Source organism: Anopheles maculipalpis, chromosome 3RL (assembly GCF_943734695.1).
Source record: "Anopheles maculipalpis chromosome 3RL, idAnoMacuDA_375_x, whole genome shotgun sequence".
NCBI lineage: Eukaryota > Metazoa > Arthropoda > Insecta > Diptera > Culicidae > Anopheles > Anopheles maculipalpis.
Genome location: NC_064872.1, coordinates 16,095,073 through 16,113,101, shown reverse-complemented (window position 1 = coordinate 16,113,101; position 18,029 = coordinate 16,095,073). Strand labels below are relative to the sequence as shown.

The following is an 18,029-nucleotide window of genomic DNA, read 5'->3' as shown; positions in this document are numbered from 1 at the left end:
TGGTCCCTGCCTGCGTCGCGATCGCGCAAGAGTAAATGGAGTTAATATTTATTACCGATCGTAAAACAGGTGGATAGTTTTTCAAACTGCCGACTTTTATGAGTGTTTTGCGTCTCTGTGGTGGACATCTTCTCGTGTGTGAAGGAGCCCCAGGACAACTTCTCCAGCTCGTACCAACCGGTTGACATTTTTAAAGGCCTTTTTTTTTGGGAGTTTGGAAGCTGCTTGAAGAGCGGGATTCTGAAACGATTTGTTTCGCTTTTGTTCCGATGATGTGGTGTGCTTTTCCAAAGCAAGTTTGGGTAGGACTATTGATGGGAAAGTTTGACTTGAAGATGGAGACGAAACAGAAAACAAACAAATCATAAGAAAAAAAAGGCCCTAAACGTTAGCGAACGGTATTGGCGTGAGAAAAAAAGCACAGAAAAGGTACCGTTTGCAGAAAATGTGTTCGACTTTACTCGCTGGGAATGTGTTCGTGCATGCATGCGACGTCCAACGAACGCGTATTGGGTACGGGAATTAATCGCACGTTTAAGTATGTAACGTCTTGATCATTTTTAAAGGCTTCAACCATCGTGTTTCACTTCATCTTCTAAGGACCAGTGGCAAATGCAAACCAGGCAGCTAACGTTTGGACCGTCGTTTGGAGTGTTTTAATGTGCCTCGTTTTTTGTTCGAGCTCGATGTCCATCAGCAAATCAACTCGTATCAAAGGTAGTTGTTTGGTGTTGAGTAGGAAGTATGGAAATGAGTCCAAGTCCGTTTGCTGCCGATCGTCGCGGTCAGCGCGGATGGTTATCAAAAGTGTTTTATTACGACGGCTTGTACAACAAGCGATTAAGGTAATTTAAAGGGTCGTAAATCACAACGAAATACACGCATAGAAACTCTCATTTCTAGCGGGGGAAAAAATGCTAGGAAACGTCAGGAGCTCCAGAATATGGAAACGAGGTTTGGCCCTCCGTTGCTGGCCGCTTAATGGTTGCGTTTTATTTTATTTAGCCGTTGCCTTTGTGCGTCCCATAGCGCTCAATACGTCGATGAGCGATGATTTATGTGCTGAAAGGAGTAGCTTGAGTGAGTGTTTTATTGGTTGGCCGCAATTTTTGTCGTTTAGTTTTTACGATGGTGAAATTAGTAAAGATTCATTTGCAAATGTCAACGCTAAAATAATTTTATGGTGGACTCGTTTTTGCTCAAACATGCAGGAAAGAGAGCTATGCTTATTTTTAAAAAAACTTATTGGATTATTCCATTATTGGTTTAAAGGTTTGTGGACGAGACCCACCAAGCAGTTTAGGGGACCCAACTTTGCTAATTACGAAAACAGAAAATCAATCGGATCAATCCAAACTACATAACAATAAACAATCAATTTATAACCTGGATTAATAGGTTATTTCTTCCCCGTTTTTTGTCTTATCCTTGGAATTCTCGTTTACTGAGTTATATTTTCTAACGAAAGCTGGATCATATAACACATTTGGCGACATGGGGAAAAAAGGATACGGAGTTAATCTTCAACAGGGAGGGCTATTGAAAGTTCTATCGTTAAATACAGATTCATGATTGCTAGGAGAAGTGGCGAAGGGCCGTCCTCCTGTAGTGAGTAGTGACTATCCAACTAAGTGGTATCGCCAAGTCTAGTAAGCCATTCGATGGCCAGCGTGACCTTAGAAGGTCGTTAAGCCAAGCGGAAGATAAAGAAGCTCTACGTGAAGTGGAAGTTGAAGGGCCCATTCAGCATAGAATCTGATGACCGGTTGAAGATTCTTTGCGGTTTCGGCACCATTTGTCATCTCGAGGCCGCTCAGTCCGTGTTCCATTAGGACAGCCACTGTGTAGGAAAGTGGGTCAACTGTCTCTCAGGATATATTTGGGACCCCGATCGATATTTAATCAATAATAATCGTAAACCTTCCAACAGCCCAAACTACTTCTAAACTCACGATTGTGGACACGAACAGGTGCTGTTTTATGTTTACATTATGGGCTGGCAGCTTAAAACTCTTCACCAAGATCGGGATAAGATTTTATTTATAATTAATAATGACGGTCCAGTGCCGTATTGTCAAGATCGGGATAAGATGTCAAATGCAAATATTTGCAATGAATCATACAACCAAATAATCATCTTCTAAATCAAAAATTTACCTTTTACCAAGTAAATGCAAAGTCCTACCCTTTTTTTTAATTAAATCCAAACATTTTCTCACACTTTTTTGGCCACAAGCAGTCGGGTTGGCGTTATGCAGATTAACGCTTTGTTGCCGTGGTGTACTTGTTAGAAGAGTCGGGAATTGAGCCATCACTCCTTTCTTGGTTGATCAAACCACTCGATGGGATCGGTCGGGAAAACGTTATCGGTCCTTTTTTTTTATTAACCTTGCCCCGTTGGAATGTACCGTGCACCATTCGCGAACTAGAGAGGGCTAAGGATGCTTCTGTGATAGTGCACTCGGTTGCACGGGAGTATAACAAAAGGCAGGCGCACGATCCGTCACGTGTCCTTCACATAACATGTACACGGGGGAACGGTACCGCTCTATTGTTTATGCAACAATTAAGCACATCATCAAAAGCCATTTAGTGATGTTTGGTAGACCTTCGGATGTTGGTGCGCCTGTGGGACACGAGGGGAATCCCTTCGATAAAAAGGTGAAAAACATAATGAAAGAAAAAAAAAACACACACACGTATTCTAGTTCATGTCAAGAGCCGCAAGAACATCATACATGCGAGGCACGTTTTCCCACCGGACCGTAACATATCTGTCCCGGGGATTTGTTGTTTTTTTCTCTCCCTATAACCGCTTCGGTTTTATTCCCTTCAACCTATCGAGGGGAAAAACACTCTTCCGGAAATGACCCTTCGTTAGCGGAAGTAAACCATTGCAGCAGGATAAAAGTAATGCGCGAATTTTGCGCGCCACGTGCTCACCTTCCATTTTTATGCTATTTACAAATCACTCCACAAATCGGCTCAAGTGATGTTGTTTTTTTTTATGCGTGGTGTGGCTTAGATGTGTACGAGTTGTGGATTGGGTTTTCCTTCCTTTTTTCCCCGGTAGTGGCACAGGTATTTCAATCCACGATAGTGGAACAAAACCTTGTTGAAAGTTGGATAGTTTTGTTTGTCCGAACGCTCCCACACAACCGGTGAAGAAGGCTTTGTTGCCGTTTTGAGGGTTTTGAGGGCTTTTTTTCATCCCTTATTAGTCAACGTGTACCCGCCGGTGCAAGATGATGTGAGTTTGTTGCCCTTTGGTTTCGGTTTAGTTGTGTCAATCAATCATTATAGATGTTGGAAAATTTGATCTTTTTTTCTCTTATTAGTTTGAAGGATGAAAACATACGTTTAAAAAGAGATATATCGAGTGGGGCGAAAGTTTTGTTCATGCTTTACCTGGTACGATTTGTTTCGATGCAATCGATTGGTCCATGCTCCGATTATATAATTGTAACTATTTTTTTATTAAAATTGTTTATTTGAAACAACTTAAAATCTAGTTTACAAAAGAAAAGTGAGGTACATGCAGGGACGACATACAGGTTTAATAAAAAACATTGAAGGATATTTTCATCAATCACAGCATTGTTGCAAACCAACGTAGGGTAGGAATCCTCTTACTTAAGCTAATGTGACATAAAATAGGTAAGAGGAGGGAAGGGGCGTTGAGGTTGTGGTTTGGGACGATGGTTTCCATAGCCTGAGCAAGCTTTAGGAGACCGATTCATCCAGTCGAGCAGCAGTCCTTGTGGCACCTTGTTGTGCACCAGCAAATACAGCATTGAGCGTTGTCGGATGAAAGCTGTAGCTGGTGACATTTTTTCCAGATCCATCGCCAATCCGTGGAAGGTAACTCCCAACAGCCAGAGAACAGAGTTTGGAAGTCTGTCGACCATCATTTGACGCAAACTTTTGGTTGCGACTGTAGGTAGCGGATGGTATGCGAGCTGCAGGATTACCGTCTAAAGGCAAGGATACGATTTGGCAATAGAGCCTATATTTTCCAGCACAATCAATGTGCTGAGCCCCGTAATTATGGCATCCCTGCTCAGCAACGTACCGATGCACCAGCAACGCTGATAATGGCGCGAATGTGAAGATTGAATCCACCTCGATTGGGTGGAAGGGCCAACTGTGTCAATTGAGATTCGAAAACTCCCAGAACCGTCCCATAGGTAAGACCTGATCACAGTAAAGAATCAAAAGATCTAAAATACTCTTCTTTAGATCAGTGGAAATGTCCTAAATGTCAGACAAGTTAGCATGGAGAGACAAGATGGTCACACCTAGCGCTCCAAGCTACTAAACGGCGGATTTGGACACGATAAGGACGTTAGCTTTGAACAGGACTTTGCCTGTAGATGACGGGAAAACACGCAACGAAACAACCGACAAGGTGCCACAAATTTCACGGTTCGGATGAGCAAATGAACAAATTTTTTAATCTGTAAATTAGTTTTAAGCAATACGACTATTGGCTATGGGGACAAAAATACAATATCAGAATCAGAGTCTTCTTGTACTGTCCTTCTAAATTAAGCCATCAACTTTAATAAAATAAAATCAGGTGAAATAATATTCAGGTGAAAATGGGCAAGATTGAGAACTCCTTTCTGTGTTACACATTTTCTAATGGAGTTTTTTCTCTCTTTCTTCAAACTAATCACCTCCCAAGCATCATTCACACCCCACCAAAACGAAACGCTAACTTCAATTTCGATCCCTTTCGGAAGCATCGTACCGATCGTACCGATATAGCGGCGTTTTCTCGGAACGCACTTGGACAAGATCAATCGGCAATCAATCGTCACCTAGCCGATTGGATCGAAAGGTTGTCTCCAGCACGCCACATTTACGTGCGACCCGAGACGGCTTCGATGACACCTGAAAAGCCGCAAACTGAAAGGATTCTTGGCCTCGGCGGTGGCGGCAGCGGCGAGAACACGGCGCTTGTGAATGCCCACGTGAACGTGCGGAGAGATAACCCATCAGACCGCTCGGTTTGAAACGTTGATGAAGTGCTATAAATCATTGCCGGTTCTGTTCTGTATCGATGGGGTTTTACGGGCTTTCCGCGGAATCAATAAAACATCCCCCCCCCCCTCCCCTCCCCTCAACCGATCGCACACTTATCACGCGCATCGTGCTTCTCGCGAATTCCTCCCACGTGTTTGTGTGGGAAGGTGGTTGTTATGAAGAGGAAGAAAGAGAGAGAGAGAGGGAGCTAACTGAGGGTAAAGGGAAAAGCATGGTTAATCCTTTTATGCCACCGTTTTTCAATGGTTAGCCGAAGGGGCTACCGGGTGGAAGTATTCAAGCGAAAAGCATTAAAACAATCCACTGGAGAATGTGCACAACGCACACAAACACATACAGAAATCAAAGTGTGAATGCTACATGATGTTTGCGGTGACCTGACCACCCTTGTCCGGTTCTCTAGCAGAAAATTCTCCACTCAAGTACGAAAAGAGTTCGCCTTCAAGCACGTTTCACATCGATTTTACAACTGTAAAAAGAGAGACGAAAAACAAAACTCTAAAATTAATAGAGAAACAGAGCGAAAAAACACATAAAAGCCGATACGAACGGTGCACGCACGAGTGGGTCGATATTGTTGGGGATGTGATTGAGATCGTTTTTTTTCCTTTCCTTGCACCTTTATTCTTTATTAATAATTATTTTCAAACACGGATACGGCACCAGGTACGTGATGCACGTGATCCGTGGAGGCGTTGCACATGGTTTGCAATGTGAAACAAGAGCCACATTCCGATTTGCGCTTGCTGAATGGCATAAAGCTTCAACACTCACAGTGGTTATTGTATTCTGTATGTGTATGGTAGCTGGTTTTTTATCGTTTTAATTCCTATCGATGGTAAGCCGAAACACAGGACAGGACTGACTAGGATAATGAGGGCTTTTGAAACAGTTTCAAGTTTATTGAGCTATCGATTTCTGACGCCTGATTGTTGTTTGGAAATTATGGGAAACTTTTTTAGTCGCATCATTCTTTTTGCGAAAATAAATATGCAACAAACATTACATAATGTTGCATAAACCTTTTTTTTGTGGAATAAAATCGGTTATGTTTTGCAGGTAAAAGGACTAAAGAAAATTGAAGTATGAGAAACCATTCTAAAAACGAAAGAATGATTATAAAAACTATTTAAAAGAACAAAAAAACTAACTGAAATTAGGGTAAACCAATGTAAGGTACTTACAAAAAGATTTCATAATTTATCTGCCACTTGTTCAGCTCGAAATAAATACTTGCAAACTCAGTGCCGGTGTTAGATGCAAATACAATACAACAAAGAAAAACTAAAATACGTATCAAATAAAATAGTGTAATTTGTTGTAAAAGTATGATTACTTTTACTTATTTTGGGAAGTACGGAACCCGAAGAAGTTGGTCTTTATTGTTGTGCCAATAAGACAAACTTAATTTAGAAAATTACTGGGGCTATTTTCTTTAGAACATAGATATGAAATAGCTCAATGTGCGTTTGTGACCAAAATTTTAAAAGGAGAACTCGACACTACCGTTCTTTTTGTGAGAATTAACTTACCCGAAAGAATTAATCGTTTAGATCAATTCGTTCGTCTAACATGAACTTCATCTCATTACGCTGCCCATGAACGTATACCAGATATGAGTTAAGTTTTCAATCAGCATTTTGATAATTTTGATTTTAACTCTAGTGTTGACAGCTTTAAAAGTAGAATCCGATGCGATAAGGAGAGGATAGGTTAGGGTCAATCGAAGCTATACTACTGTGTCCGAAAAGTAAGCTGACATTGGATGTCAAATTTCGCGCGCCAAAAGAAGCCCCATGTTTTTATTTTCCGTTTGTCAATATGTCACAAAATCAACCCAGCTAGGAGTGACAATTTGTTGTCGAAGCTGCGCCGATCTGGACGTTTTTGTCCGGATTGACCATGTCCAAGCTTGTGGAGCAGCGCGCATATATCAATTTTTTTTTGTTTGCGCAATGGAATAAACGCTTCAGAAATATTGCGGATGTTACAAAAAGCCTTCGGGGAAGAAACTATGGCGAAGAAAAATGTGTACAAATAGTAGAGAGATTTCAAGAACAGCCGTGAGAAGGTCGAAGACGAGGACCGTCCGGGTAGACCATCCTCGACCTCGACCGACGACGCCCACGTCGTCCAAATCAAGGATTTGGTGGTCAACAATCGTTGGCTGACGAGACGAGACCTTTCGGAACCTCTATCCGGCGAAAACGGCCGGATTTGTGGAAAAACAACAGCTAGTTTTTGCACCACGATAATGTACCCTCCCATACGGCCATCATTTTGAGAGAGTTTTTCGCAACAACTGGCACCCATATTGTTCCGCAACCGCCGTATTCGCTAGATTTGGCTTCTGGCTGTTCAACAAGCTAAAACGGCCGCTTCGGGGACACCGTTTTGACACTATCGAGGAGATGGCAGCCGCAGCGACGGCGGAACTAAAGGACATCCCAGCATCCACATTTTCCACCTGTTTCGTTAAGTGGGAGAAGAGGTGGAAGAGCTGAATTGCATCGGAAGGGGAAGGGGAACCTTCATTTGGCCTAATAAAAAAAAATCAAGAAAAAAACGCAAAGTCACTTTATTTTTCGGGCACAGTAGTTTGTCCTCCTGGCGGTAAATGTTCTCTTGGATTATTTCAAATCCATTGGAGTTTCATACAGTTAACGGGTTGGCTGATAAGTCCCCGGTCTAACAAAGAAAAACACATTTTTTTGTCAAAATTCGTTTTTATTATTCAACATAGTTCCCTTCAAGAGCGATACAACGATTATAACGACCTTCCAATTTTTTTATATCATTTTGGTAGTACTCCTTCGGTTTTGCCTCAAAATAGGCCTCAGTTTCGGCGACCACCTCTTCATTGCAGCCAATTTTTTTCCCTACGAGCATCCTTTTGAGGTCTGAGAACAAGAAAAAGTCGCTGGGGGCCAGATCTGGAGAATACGGTGGGTGGGGAAGCAATTCGAAGCCCAATTCATGAATTTTTGCCATCGTTCTCAATGACTTGTGGCACGGTGCGTTGTCTTGGTGGAACAACACTTTTTTCTTCTTCGTTCTTTTTTCGTTCGTCAAGCAACCAAAAGTTGCTTGACAAAAGACGCTCTGTCTCACAAACTAATTGACATACAGACGTCAAATTTTGACACGAATCATTTGAAGGTTGGTGCTATATAAAAATAATATGCATTTAATACTAGCGGCGCCATCTATGTGTCAGACCGGGGACTTATCAGCCAACCTGTTAAATTAAGTAATAAATAAATTACTAAGAATGTTCGATGCTTTAATTCGTTAAAAAACGGATCGACGGATCGAAAAAGAAGATTCTCTTCAACGTTTGGGAATATGAGTGCGTTGTTTGGGGAAGTTGTGTTTTACAGAAACCAACTGTTTGCTGGGAATGCTTCATCCGAAGCAGATGAGGCTAACGCAAGAGAGAGAGAGAGAGAGAGAGAGAGAGAGAGAGAAAGAGAGAGAGAGTTTAATCCGACATTAGCCAAAACAACCGTCTGAATAATGACTGTCATTATGGGCAGTAGATCCAAAAGACAATCTTTTAAGTTTTCTCTATGGCCCAATAAGCCTTATCATCCTTAATATAAGGATACGAGGCCTTGCTAAGCATAGTTTTATTGCATAAATTAATGGAAAGTACATTCTACGTAAGGCTGATTCAACCAGAACTCCAGTCATGTACTTGACACTCTTCAAATCAAATAATATAGTAAAACACATGTACAGCAATAGTGATCGATGCTGTGCTCTGATTCTTTAATTTAGATATCTCCGAAATCGAGGGAATGTGATTTCCATTCCACCATTCCACCTGCAACTAATTTTCACGCTGTGAGGTAGTCTACAGCCACATATCTCCCCACTAGCGTCGCATTCCTGAATAATCTTAAAATGGTGATCGAAAATTGGTTGTTTGAATTTAAAGCTCTCCTCGGTCAAAACCCCGCAGATAAAACATTTGTTCGTCTGTCGACACATGGGAAAAACGCATTCATAATCATTTCTGTCAACTATAACAAGTGATGCCTGCTGCTGCTGCTGCTGCTGCTGTCTATCTGGTATCATAAACTCCCTTTTGTGTTAAAATTTTAACTAGACTAGAAGCAGGAAAAGGGCTATGATATTCCCGCCTGCGACGCACCATAACGATCGTAGGGTTTCGATTGATCGCACATATTTGTCCTCTCATTTGGTGCAGCTCGAACACCGTTTCATATCTCATGGGTTTCCTGCACCAATGCGTCATTAAGATATAACGATGCCACCGAATTTCCATACATTTTGTATCGCTTCATTCCGCACGGGCGAAGGAAGTTGCCGGAATGACAGTGATATCTCAGACACCCGATCGTGGCATCGATCGATAGCTCCCGAAAATGTTTCTTTTGTCTTCTTTTGTGTCGAGTGATGCGTGTGTTGGTGTGGAGCTTGAGAAAATTGTCTTCATCTATCGTAAGCTCCCATCATCATCATCATCATCATCATCATCAACAACAACATCTACAATTTATGCATATTTCAACCACCTAATGTACGGATGGAAACGGACTTCCGTGAGCAGAAAATAAAGATGGATACCAAATGAAGTCATTCCCTCTGTCCAAAAGATGGACGTAGCGGAGATGCGATTTGTTTCTGCTCTTCTAACGTCCACCAAACGGCCAGGGAAACATTAATATTTTGCGACATTTGTGACATTCTTCTATCGTTTGATTGGATGAGATTTTTCTCGTCCCGTCAATGTGACAGTGTTGTTCGTGTTTGGGCGGCCTTCATTTCTCGCCTCGCCACAACGGTGGGGTTCGTACACGGTGAGCTTATTAGCGCCTCCATCGCCTTCTGCACTCGGGCACTCGCGGTGGCACAAAATTAGAAGTATAAATTACGAAACCTGACCACTGGAGGAACTGGCGAACGATTGTGGTTCGTAGCACGGAAACGGAACATATTTATGTAGTGGAATCTCCTCTTGGAACCGTTTCTCGTGGAGACCCGGCTGGTTTCAACGTCCCCGTGCTTGGGGACTGTACCCAACCCCAACCGATCTGTCTATTAGTATGGTTTTTGTTTCCTATTTTTTCGGTTAAAATACTGCTTGAAACTCTTCTCGCTTTTCCTTTCCCTCCTCCCTGCAACTGAAACTTCAACTCCATCAAATCTCGCTCATTGGTGTCATTGGTCCAATATTTATTGGATGCTTGATGATGGCTCGGGAAAATGCAAAGTCGAACGGTGGTTTTGTTTCTTTTTTGGTTGGTTTGTTTCGTCGTTTTTTGGTTTGTAATGCAGTAGTTTTCATGCGAAACAGACGGACCGCGGGTTGTGTGTTGCATTGTCACCGGTAGTGATGTTATTCGGAAGGAATTCCATTCGGCTGTTGATGTACCGTTTGATCATTAGCACGGATGTTATGCGATCGGTTTGTCGGCGAGGCGCTTCGCGTACGGTAGTCGAAGAAGTCGGTACCAAATTCGGCGTCACTTGTCATCGAAAGACGTTCGTTAAGGGAAACCACGGGAAGGATTCATTCCCGAGAGAGTTTTGTGATGCGATGGAGGGCATAACTGTTCATTGTTGTGATTGATGTTTCATTGTAAACCTGTTAAATTGCATTTAAATATGGTTCAAATGTTCAAAAAAAAAAAATTGTGGCAAAGAAAAAATATAAACAAAAACTATTAAAAATATTTGCTTTAAACAATTTTGAGAGTATTAAAATAATTAAATTTCATGACATCAATGCCATTGAAACCTAAAAAAAGTACGAATATATTTTGAAGAATAAAAGCGAGCTGTGATAAAACACTAAAAATGAGTTAAAATAAAATAGCAAAAATACCTCAAAATGTATTGCTTTCAGTTAAAGTTTTCAGTTAAAAAACTATAATCAAATAAAATCCTCCCTAGGTCAGATTTTTATACAAATTAAAGCTTGTTTTGAGCTTAAAGCTTAAAACAAAGTAAATTAACATCACTATAAAATTAAAAGTAAAATATGTTAAGTAGCGAAATATAATATAATATGAAAAAATTATAAAGCCGAGCCCGGGATAAGGCAAAAAACGGGGAGGATATGCCCTGATAATCTAATTTATAAAAACAATCAATACATGCGGTATTGACAATATGATGCAAGCTATCATAATTAAAGTAAATAAAATAAAAATAAAACCTTAAAAAACTGAATGCAAAAATATGTAAACGTTGTTGTTTTTTTTATTTATAAAGGACAGCCAGGCCGTATTGCTTACAATAAACTTAAAATTAGTATACTCCATTCATCTTTGCTGGGAGACATTTCCTTCTCCGAGCTGTGAAAGGGCACCATATCCCGGGTGTGCTCGGTTGTTCCGTTGCGTAAATTCCGTCATCCAAAGCCAAAGTCGTGTTCATAGTGAGGGTTTTATCGCGTGAGGGCATCAAAAATATGTAAACGTTACCAATGAAATGTAAGAAATTAAATAAAAATTAGAAAAAAAAACAAAAATTTAAAAAAATCTACGTGAAAAGAAAATCACTTTTAAAAATTGCCAAAATATCAGAAAATAAAGGGCGATAGAGTGCAAAACAAAACATGCTTCATCTCATCTCTTTCTTTTAACACCCTCCGGTGCTACTACTACCGACCGCAAGTAGGCCTTGTGTTGATGGAGGACGATTGCTTGCATTGATCGTGAACGCCACCGTCAAACGCCCCATCGGGTGATGCAGCATATGTGACCGGCGATAGAACGCGTGAACACGGGCAAAATAAAAACCACCGCAAACGGCGTTACACGCGCAAAGATCGCAAGAAGCGCACTGTTGCTGTTGGGACTTCTCATCGAGAGCGACGGCTGCCGAGAGCGAACGAAAGAACGCAAAGCAAGAGGCGAACGTACATAAAAACCCTATTCGAATGCGTCTTTGCAGGGAAATACATAACAATCATGTATGTGGTTGTGATTTAAAGAGAGTGAGAGAGCAAATGGGATTGTAAGAAAAAGAGAGAAGAAGCATAACAAAGTAAAGAGGAAAAAGGTAAATGGTACGAAGTCGAAGGGGAAAAAGATGCACCAAGAAAAGCACATGCAGCGAGAGTTGATAAAAATAACGAAAATTCATTCATGTGCTTTGCTTACGCTATCTTAGCATAATTCATTTATGTTTAGAAAATTATATCAAAGAAACATAATTTATGGAAAACGTATGTGAATAGCATTTTTATAAAAATATATTTTAAGTATGTAATACACTTAAAGAAAAACTGAATTTTCTCCCCAAAGGTTACCCCAAACGGAAAAACGCTTACGAACCACCCTGTGCGTAACTCGTTTGAGTTTCTTCTACCTTTGCTTTGCGCTACCATTTTTCCATCCCTCGTTTTTGTTTGCATAATCAACCCCTTCCGAAAGCCACGCCTACTTTTTCGTCTCATCTCTCGCTCGCGTCGCGTTCGCCATCTGTTTTCCGAAAAGGCTTTTTCCACGGCTCGGCATTCACGTCGCGCTCGTCGAACGGAAACCAACGCCGCAACAACGCATGCGCCCGCGCCCGTCGGTCACAGAAAACAAAAACTCTCGTCGCCGTTGTTGTCGCCGCTAACCGTCATTGTCATCAGCAAAAGTGTTTTTCCCGTGTCGCGCGTGTGGATCTTTGCGAGAATTTTTTGGTGGGTGCGCTTTGGTTTTCTTTTGTTTATTGCTTGTAAACCCCCCCCCCCCCTCCCCAAGAGTTGTAAGTTCCTCTCGGTGTCCTCCCGGTGTACTAGTGTGATAGAGGAGAGTGTACGTTTTCGGTATTTTTTTCGTCTGGTTGTGCTAATGGTGTATCGCTACCCTGTTGCCAGTGTTACCCCTTTTGGTGGGTCACTGTAACCTGTGTGATTGCTGTGCCGTTCCCCCGCCGTTTCGCGGCCAACACAACCGGTCCACCGGCAGGCAGTACCAGCCCCAGACAGGGCCGGCAGTGATTTTTGTGTGTGCGGTGTTTGCATTCGGCGACAAGTGTCCGTTTGTAGCGTTCTCTCACGAATACACTTTTCGCGTGTCGTGTGCGCTGTGTGGGAATGCTTTACTGATAAGGCTCGCGACACGGATCGTCTTACTAAGGAAGCAGCGACAGCAAAAAAAAAAAAATAAAATCAATCAATTGAGTGTGAAAGAGTGTGTAGCTTGTGTGTGATAGTGGTGCTTACGCTGTGGTGGAACGGAAGAAGAGGAAATCCAGCACGAATCTCCCAGAGTTCTGAGACCTTTATGCAGCCGAGGTGAACTATGGATGATTTCAATCACTTTAATGTCGTGATTTTAAGCACCCGCAAGTGTGACGTTGATTGGTAACCGAAAACCGTGCCTAGTGGTCGCGTTAAGTGGACAGCAGGCTTTTCCCTGGGTTCCTTGGATGGTTGCTAGAAGCAACAGTGGATTCGTGTGTGAGAACTGTCATTCTCTGTGTTGTAGCTGACTTCAGTCTATTTGTGCAAGAATCTCTCAAAAGGAAAGCGTTATACAAGCATTTTAGGCCCAGCCCAAGTGCTCTGTGTTCAGTGAAATAGTTCAAGTGCAAAGAAATGGACGTTCTACTGGGTTCTTGCGAAAAAAACGGAACAAACTACCGTCGAAGCGTGTAGAAGTGCGGCAAATTAGTGTATGCAAAGAAAGGACTGTTTTTTAATCATCGTCATCGAACCTCGATCACGAACGTGAACCCATTGCTGTACGTCGTCCGATCAGTTGGTTCGATCTATCCCGAAGAAGCTACCGGGAAACGGGTGGGCAGCCTGTTCCTGTGCGGGACCGTTTCGTGAACACGTACGACACGGTGGCTACGGTGACGTTGCACACGGCAGAACACGGGGTGCCCGGTGCGAGGACCCCGCTGGGTGTAGTACCGGTCAACAGCATCAACCAGCCACCGATCTCTCACATGGGCGTGTGCACGGAGGAGCGCCCTATAATGCATTGGGTGAGTGCAGTTCGAAGGTTCCTTTTTTTTTCCTCCGCTCGAACAGCGAATCGTGTACAAGTTTGTCGCGCAGTGATAATGGTTGATAAGATGTGAAAAGTTCTTGCTTTCAAGCGCATCAAGTTAAGCAATCAGTTTCCGTCGGCATGGGCCACCCAACCCATTGCTAAAATAATAAAACACACACCAAAGCAATAAAGATTTTACACGTGCCTGCACAATGCCTCTGGTTCATTGATAACCTTGTGTCAAATGTTCATCCTTAAGAAGAGGAAAAGAAGAATTTAAAAAAAAAACTCCAATGAATGGCAGCATCGCATGTTAGAGCACACGAGGAGGACAGTAACAGCTTGTGCTATGTTTTATGTTCTTATGCTGTTTTTTTTTTGTTTTATTTGCATTTTGCCCATTTCAGACAGGAAGTGATGTTGCAAATAAATATTATATTGTATTTAGTTGATAAAGCTGTTTATCAATTCTAGGAATAGAATGCGAGGAAAACAAATTGCAAACCATTCTCGTTTCCTGCCGGATGCAAATCATTGATTTGGGTTATTGTTTACAATTGCCAGCATGCTTCTTCTGCAAATGCTTGCCAATGTTCCTAATGAATCCGGTCCAACGACAACTTGCAACTGCGTTAACCCAAGGGAAGCATCTTACGGCGTAGCAGAGGTCAAAACAGGTCCCAAAATCTAACTAACTGACAGGGTGAAATGGTACAGCGGATACAGCTGCTTCGAACCTACCTCATCCAGTACCACACCAGAAGTCGCTTCCAGATAATCTTAAAATTTGGTAAAATGTGATAGGCCACATAGATGGTGTTGAAGCATGCCCGGATGGGGTACGCCGATTAACGGTTAAAAGAAAAAAAAAAACAACAAAATAAAAACATAAATCGGTTCGAACCAACAGGAAGAATGGCTGTAACGATGTGCTATGTTTTGAGAGCTGATAATAATGTTTTTTTTTTTTTTGGTTTGTTGGTGGGGCCCCAACCGAAAGTAACATTAAGTTAAGAAATGTTTCCGACCTAGGCAATGGTGCTGCCTGTTGGGATGGTGACGTACCATCAACGGTTGAGGTGTAGCATCTTATCACCGAGCTTTGGCTTTTTTTTTCCTGGTGAAGAGAGCGAAAATGTAACGTGTGCCCGCATATCAAGGACGGTGGCGGCAGTTGTGGTAAACGGAAGGTTAAGGAGTGTTTAATTGGTCGTTTTTTTTTTGTTTTCTGATCCGACGGTAGTTATCAATTGGTTGGTTTTGCGTGTGGTTGCGTAATGGGGGATATTTGGAGTGCAAATTAAGTGAAAGAAAGGCTTTAATGATAGGAGTGTTATTGAGAGAGGAAATTAAAATAAAAGTTATAAAGGTAGATAGTTTGGCATGCATTTGTGCACTTGGCCTGCACTTTATGACCCCGCTTCTTCCTAGATTAACGAATTTCTCGGTCACGCCGTCCATCGATTTGCTTACTAGACCTGCTGATGCCACATAGTTGGATAGCTAGTCAACATTATGGGCGAATGGTCCAGGTTTTTTGACTTCTTTGACATGAGTTAAACTATTCTGAATTCTGGGTTCCGCACTCTAGAAGAACGGCTAGCAATGAAGTTGAAAATGTCCTATGAAAAACTAGTGCCTCCGCCATTTTTTCAACCTACCTACCAGCGACCTACCCCAATAAACTATTTTAATTTTCGAAGTTGAGAAGCTCTGAAAGTGAACCTCTTCTTCTTAGCTTAACGACTTACTAGGTTATACCGGCCATCGAATGGATTTGGTCCGAATGGGATTTGAACCTCGGTCCTACCATGTGAAGACAGGAGCCACCGTCGCTTCTACCAGTGAACAAAAATTATCAATAGTTTTGATGTTTTTGATGAATGTCCAGGCAGTATAGCTATGATAGAGACTTAAAAGACATTATGGCATTGTAATAATACATCGGAAGTACCATTATGGTTCTAAATTGTATGTTTAAAAGCATTAGAACTTTGTATTCTTTTACTTTGTTACTTTAACTCCTTGTCTTCGCAAGGCTTTATGATAAAAATATTTTAACAACGTATGTTACTCAGTAACTGAGATAGACAGCTCAATGGATTTAAGGCAATATTAAAGCAATCCTTCTCTTAAATAGTTTAGTGACATGCTCGGAAATGCTAGCCATCTGGTCAGTGATGGCTGACATCCCGAGAAGAGATTTAATCCTCGATCCTATCGTGCGAAAACTGGCATCGCTTCCTCAACTGTAACTTTTCTAGATTTTTTTTTTCAAGGCATGGTGGATCAATTGCTCCTCTAATTGAGGTTTTCTTATAAAGAATTGCATAGAAAATAACGGTTTTGAAGAATATTTTTTTTATTTAAGTATCCATTTTGTCCAGAAGCTTCTTTATCGTATCGACAAATACGCCTACGGCCAAGATGCAGGAGAAAAAGTTCACCATGGGTTTCGATTTTTTCCATCGGCCTGCTTCTACGCATCTTAAAAAATCTTATAAAAATTGTAAAAAATCAGGAAAGGTTTCAATTCGATAATCTTAGATTTTTTCAGGCAGGAGAATTTGTTTGATTAAAATTAATTTATAAAAAAATCAAATTGCATAACAACATACGATCGGTGCGTAAAAAATATGATAAAAAAGAACTTAAATCAGCTGTTATTATTATCCAAATTCAATCGATGCATCGTCAAAATAAGTCACATTTATTCAATTCCAATACATTCGATGAGCAATGCAAAACTCGACCACTTCCATCCCATCCGGACTGCCGGAAGCTCGATTAATCTTGTAAAATTCATCACCCCAAAACTCTTGCGCTTCCTTTGCGACCGATGCGCGTCAGAACCTTGCATTTTCGGGTGACAGAGTGTCACAGATTTCGCCGAAGGTTCTGGGTGAATTACGTTGCAAAGAGCACGGCACGGTGCAGGTTTTAGGGCGATGTTTCACATTCCACACTTTGGCACTCCGTGCACTAATTAAATGTCAGCAATGTGCTCGTGATGGCGACATTGCAACGATCGGTACCATCCCTTCCCTTGGCAGCTCACACACGATGAGGAGCGAGACAACGGATGCGACCATGTGATAAGACAGCCATGCATTGCCGGGAGAAAATCGGTAGGCCAACCTTTGACTTTGCTGGGAACAGGCGGGCCGGTGCCGGTGAAATATGGGATACCGCTTCCGAATTTCCCAAAATAGCAGGAATCTAAATCATGATCAAAGATTCGTTGCGCTCATACTAGAATTGAAAACATTCGTTTGGCTGCAGCGCGAACGCTCTCACATTTGCGTACCGATGGAACTCGCCCGATAGAAACACTCGAATCCACCTAGAGTAGCCTTTTTTTTTTGTTCTCTTGGGGAGGGTAACGATCAGTTAGTTGCGTTTTGTGGCATTTAGAAACAATGTATGTTTACTAACTTTTGATTCGTTCTAGGCTTACTGTCCTATCAGTCGGCCTAAACGCGTGATTTAGCATGTCCTTGAAATGCTTCTACCCGGTAGCAAATTTAATATTTGATAGCCTTTTGACAGAAAAATGAAAACAGCAATCGTGCCATTTGGCAAACAAGGGCAAAAACCACCGGAGAAGTTTCCAACCTTTTTCCCGCGGCAATCCATCGCTATAAAACAAGCTGAAAAAGCCATGTCACACTTTCACAAGGAAACATTCCATCCATCAGTACGGTAGCGAACGATTCTCTCCAAAAAAAAATCCATCGAATCTGTTTTGTCCCGTAATCTAATCTGTTTGCTGGGCAAATTAGGTAAAAAATTTAATGCCCGCAAAATTTTGGTGAGCCGGCACGCACTTCAAACGCGTGTGGTACCGTCATTGCAACGCACTTTGCGATTGTGGAATGTCGGCTGAGATTAGTGGCAAGAAAAGGGTAATTTAGCGGCGATCACACACATGGTGGGACAGCAAAAAAACAGGCGTTTCAAATACAACGCTTGTTTGGAGTGAATTGATTAGCGCTGGAAGATTAAGCATTT

At 41.8% G+C, this 18,029-nt stretch overlaps 2 protein-coding genes across 2 annotated transcripts in view; one reads left to right on the top strand and one right to left on the bottom strand.

Annotated features, from left to right (window-relative positions):
- Positions 1-18,029, bottom strand: part of LOC126564902 (cyclin-Y-like protein 1) — a 326,841-nt gene that overhangs the window by 71,245 nt on the left and 237,567 nt on the right. The gene's annotated exons all lie outside the window — the stretch shown is intronic.
- LOC126564658 (protein apterous-like) overlaps positions 13,793-18,029 on the top strand; it is a 59,916-nt gene continuing 55,679 nt past the window's right edge. Inside the window, exon 1 of the mRNA XM_050221746.1 lies at positions 13,793-14,010. Within this exon, the coding sequence (XP_050077703.1) occupies positions 13,972-14,010 (39 nt within the window). The 5' untranslated portion in view covers positions 13,793-13,971. The remainder of the gene's footprint in view (positions 14,011-18,029) is intronic.